The sequence below is a fragment of the Micropterus dolomieu genome, linkage group LG12 (assembly GCF_021292245.1).
Source record: "Micropterus dolomieu isolate WLL.071019.BEF.003 ecotype Adirondacks linkage group LG12, ASM2129224v1, whole genome shotgun sequence".
In the NCBI taxonomy this organism is placed as follows: Eukaryota; Metazoa; Chordata; class Actinopteri; order Centrarchiformes; family Centrarchidae; genus Micropterus; species Micropterus dolomieu.
This window is the reverse complement of record NC_060161.1, coordinates 34,238,093-34,242,490: the sequence shown is the minus strand read 5'-3', so window position 1 is coordinate 34,242,490 and position 4,398 is coordinate 34,238,093. Positions and strand designations below refer to the sequence as shown.

General features: G+C 45.4%; 1 protein-coding gene across 1 annotated transcript in view; it reads right to left on the bottom strand.

The window, feature by feature from the left end:
- The window catches only part of LOC123979950 (scavenger receptor cysteine-rich type 1 protein M130-like), a 64,530-nt gene that overhangs the window by 12,652 nt on the left and 47,480 nt on the right, over positions 1–4,398 (bottom strand). The window contains exons 8-11 of the mRNA XM_046064060.1: positions 3,332–3,646; positions 2,945–3,238; positions 1,447–1,761; positions 1,077–1,367 (exon numbers count right to left, since the gene is read on the bottom strand). Of these exons, the coding sequence (XP_045920016.1) occupies positions 1,077–1,367; positions 1,447–1,761; positions 2,945–3,238; positions 3,332–3,646 (1,215 nt within the window). The remainder of the gene's footprint in view (positions 1–1,076; positions 1,368–1,446; positions 1,762–2,944; positions 3,239–3,331; positions 3,647–4,398) is intronic.

Here is a 4,398-nt window from a genome sequence, read left to right as displayed (position 1 = left end):
CACTTTCTGTTGCCAGCAGGTGGCGCTATGACTGTGGGTGAATGTCGGCATGTACATGTGTTCAGGGCGGGACTCTCATCCTACATGTACAGTTTGGTCCAGATGTGAGCATGTACACTGAAGTTACAACAACTTCCTGTTTCATTGCGAATCATCGACGCCACGGACACGCCCATTGACGAAAACTCGCAAATAGCACAACTTTTCATCGTCAATGCCTTTAGAAGGCACAGCAGAAATTTGACGTCGATCCGACTAAATCCCTAGGAGGAGTTCGTTAAAGTACGAAGTGTGCAAATCATCCAAAAATGGCCATAAAATTCAAAATGGCCGACTTCCTGTTGACTTTAGGCTATGGGTTCTTGAGGCTTTTTTGTGCGTCTTGATACGATACATGTCCCCAGAAAATTTCGTACATGTAGGTTGAACGTGAACGAGGGGCTAATCTTTTCCAATTTTCTAGGTGGCGCTAGCGAGTCATTTTGCCACGCCCATGTGCGAAACTTGTAGAATACAAAATTTTTCACCGGTTCTGACATGTTTGCAAATTTTGGTGAGTTTTCGAGTATGTTTAGGCCACGTCATTTGGGCCTACTTTGCAGAAAAAAAAAAAAAAAAAATCCGAGCAAATTCAATAGGGACCTCGCACGGTCGTGCTCGGGCCCTAATAATCCGAGCAAATTCAATAGGGACCTCGCACGGTCGTGCTCGGGCCCTAATTATGGTTCTTATCATTAGGGGGGAGAATCTCTAAGCACCTCATGATTCAATTACGATTCTGAAAGCTGGGATGCGATTATAAAACTATTATAGTACTAAAATATAATTTAACTAGTATGTGGATGTACAATATGTGAACAGGACAGAGCTGTACACCAGTTTAATTTAGACCTGATGTTCTCCACCCTGGACAAGTAAATAGTAATGACATACAGCTAACGTTACTTCATTACTGATTTAGATAACGTTTAGTAGCAACCAAAAAGAGACAGTCTGCTGCCATTCTAGCTGCTGAGTCAACCTGGGTACATTACTGTCATAGATGATGTCATAGATAATGTCACTGAAGGGCTTACCTGAGCAGGTGAGATCCAGTATGGTGGAAGAGAAATATAATTCTGCACACTCCCTCAGAGCAGATCCAGACTGAACACAGTCAGACCTGATCCACCACACAGCTCTGTATGAGGACTCCGCTCTCTCTCCTACAGAAACAGCAGAGCCACAGTCCAGCTGTCTACAGGCAACAGCTGCTGTCTTCAGGGTCCATCTATCGAAAAGGCCACTCACTGGTCTCCAGTCTCCCTGATGTTTCACCTCCAGTGTTCCTGCACAGCGACTGGCCCCTCCCACCAACCTGACAGGCTCTGAACAGAAACCAGAGAGTCATCAGTAAAACAGTAAAGTGAGTTTCATCATAACAGAAATGAACCAAATCTCTTCTACCTGAGCAGGTGAGTCCAACAGCTTTTCCAGGTGAGCAGGTGTTTCTAGCTGAGCTTGAGCTTCTACAGTCCAGGAGAGCAGACTCATGGCCTCCACACTGGAACTCTTTGGTCCACATCGGAGCCTCCACTTCTCCATAGAGCGCCCCCTGGAGGACTGAAGGAGCCCCACAGCCAAGCTCCCTACAGACCACCTCTACATCCTGCTGGTCAAAGTCAGCTTCACACACCGAGGACCACCTCTGGTTAGACTGGTTAGACTTCACCTCCAGTCTGCCTGAGCACAGACTAGTCCCGTCCACCAGCCTGACAGAGTCTGGAGAGATAATAGAAGATGAAATAGAGATAAAGACAGCAGACACAAAAGAAAAACATGTCATGAAACAACAATTCAGTGATTCAAGGTGGACTCAGCACAACTCCAACATCAGTTCATCATTAACAACAGAACACATCTTTCTACCAGCACAGACTGCAGCAAGTTCACCAGCACATTTCCATTTAATACTCTGTCACACTTGTTCTCCACGTCTGAACACTTTCAACATGTTTCCAAACAACAGCACAACATCATCTGCGAATCTGCAGATTTCTCTGCTCTGTTCCTTCTGCTCAGGTACTCCACAATCTTTGCTCTCCACACAAACAAGTTCAACACTTTTCATTCTGTCTTAATGTTCTAAGAAGATCTGGAACCCAGAAGAAAAACCTGCTTAAAAAATGCTCCAACAGCTCTAACAGGGATAGGGGCGGGACTCTCTCCTCCTTTTTCCTCCTGAAGTAGCAGACATGTAGCTTTCATATATACAGTATATATATCTTGGTGCATTCAACGGCTGCTCACGTGAATTTTTGGCCAGCAACAAAAACTGTCAGGAACTGCCAGGTATTGACGTGGATTTTGTTTATGAGTGTTGTCCCTATGACCCCCCTTCCCCTCGGTTTAGGGGAGGATTTCACATGTAAATGATAATGCTGTAAGATATACAAATACAAATCAGCTAAGCCCCCACTGGTCAGAGGTGACACCTCCAGAAATCAAGTAACTAAACCGAGAATGAAGGGAAGGTGGCAAAAGTAGTTGGAGGAAAAGAGGAAAGGACGGTGGTTCTACAGAGTGCAGAAGATAGCTGGAGAAATGAGATGTGCAGGATGGAACAGGAGAGACTAAATAATCCTACAAAGACTTAGATTTGGACACACTGGACTAAACAGTACATAATTCGAAATAGGCAAACATGACTTCTGTGGGCAAGAAGAAACAGTAGATGTTGTGAACATTCGGGGCTTATGTGTAATTTATACTTCTGCGTCGAATTGACGGCGTAGGCTATGGAAAATAATCACCCTCTATACAGCTAACGTTACTTCATTACTGATTTAGATAACGTTCAGTAGCAACCAAAAAGAGACAGTCTGCTGCCATTCTAGCTGCTGAGTCAACCTGGGTACATTACTGTCATAGATGATGTCATAGATGATGTCACTGAAGGGCTTACCTGAGCAGGTGAGATCCAGTATGGTGGAAGAGGAATATAATTCTGCACACTCCCTCAGAGCAGATCCAGACTGAACACAGTCAGACCTGATCCACCACACAGCTCTGTATGAGGACTCCGCTCTCTCTCCTACAGAAACAGCAGAGCCACAGTCCAGCTGTCTACAGACAACAGCTGCTGTCTTCAGGGTCCATCTATCGAAAAGGCCACTCACTGGTCTCCAGTCTCCTTGTTTCACCTCCAGTGTTCCTGCACAGCGACTGGCTCCTCCCACCAACCTGACATCATCAGGCTCTGAACAGAAACCAGAGAGTCGTCAGTAAAACAATAAAGTGAGTTTCATCAGAACAGAAATGAACCAAATCAAAGCTGCAGCTCCTCTTCTACCTGAGCAGGTGAGTCCAACAGCTTTTCCAGGTGAGCAGGTGTTTCTAGCTGAGCCTGAGCTTCTACAGTCCAGGAGAGCAGACTCATGGCCTCCACACTGGAACTCTTTGGTCCACATCGGAGCCTCCACTTCTCCATAGAGCGCCCCCTGGAGGACTGAAGGAGCCCCACAGCCAAGCTCCCTACAGACCACATCTGCATCCTGCTGGTCAAAGTCAGCTTCACACACTGAGGACCACCTCTGGTTAGACTGGTTAGACTTCACCTCCAGTCTGCCTGAGCACAGACTAGTCCCGTCCAGCAGCCTGACAGAGTCTGGAGAGATAATAGAAGATGAAATAGAGATAAAAGAAAAATATGTCATGAAACAACAATTCAGTGATTCAAGGTGGACTCAGCACAACTCATTTTTTTATTTATTTTTTTTTTTTTTAAACCTGTCCTGCCCAGCAGCCTGGTATACAGTATAATGACCTGGATATCATATTGTGCCAGACAGATTTTACTTTAACAAGAGAGTATTAAAATACTCCTTTGTCTGTTTTATTATTTATTTAATTATGTATTGATTTGTCACCGGGCCGGACAGGGGGGCAGACACGGGAATGGGGGGGCACATACAGACAGCACAGAGAAAGGACAACACCTGTAAGAGAAGGGGGAAAGGGGGATGGAGGGTGGGGACAACAGGGAAAAGCTCTGGGAAACACCAATTGCAGAGGGTAACGAAACCTGCAATAGAACAGAGAGGGGGGCTTGGGGAGGAGAAAAACAACAACAAACAAACAAACAAAAAAAAACAATAGAAATAATAATAATAGTAAAAGACAACCAGACGAACAGCAGCAATAAACAGCTGACATATTAATGACATATTAAGACAACTAAGAGAACAATGAAAACAAGAAACAGTCACACACACTAAATAAGCAACACAACACCCCGGCACCCCGCACCCCCAACCCACCCCGTCTACCCCTTCTTCCCAGTCCCCCACCCCTCCAACAACCAGTCACCAGACCCCTCAGAGAACCGAAATGCAATTATCAGGATGCACAGCATGCACA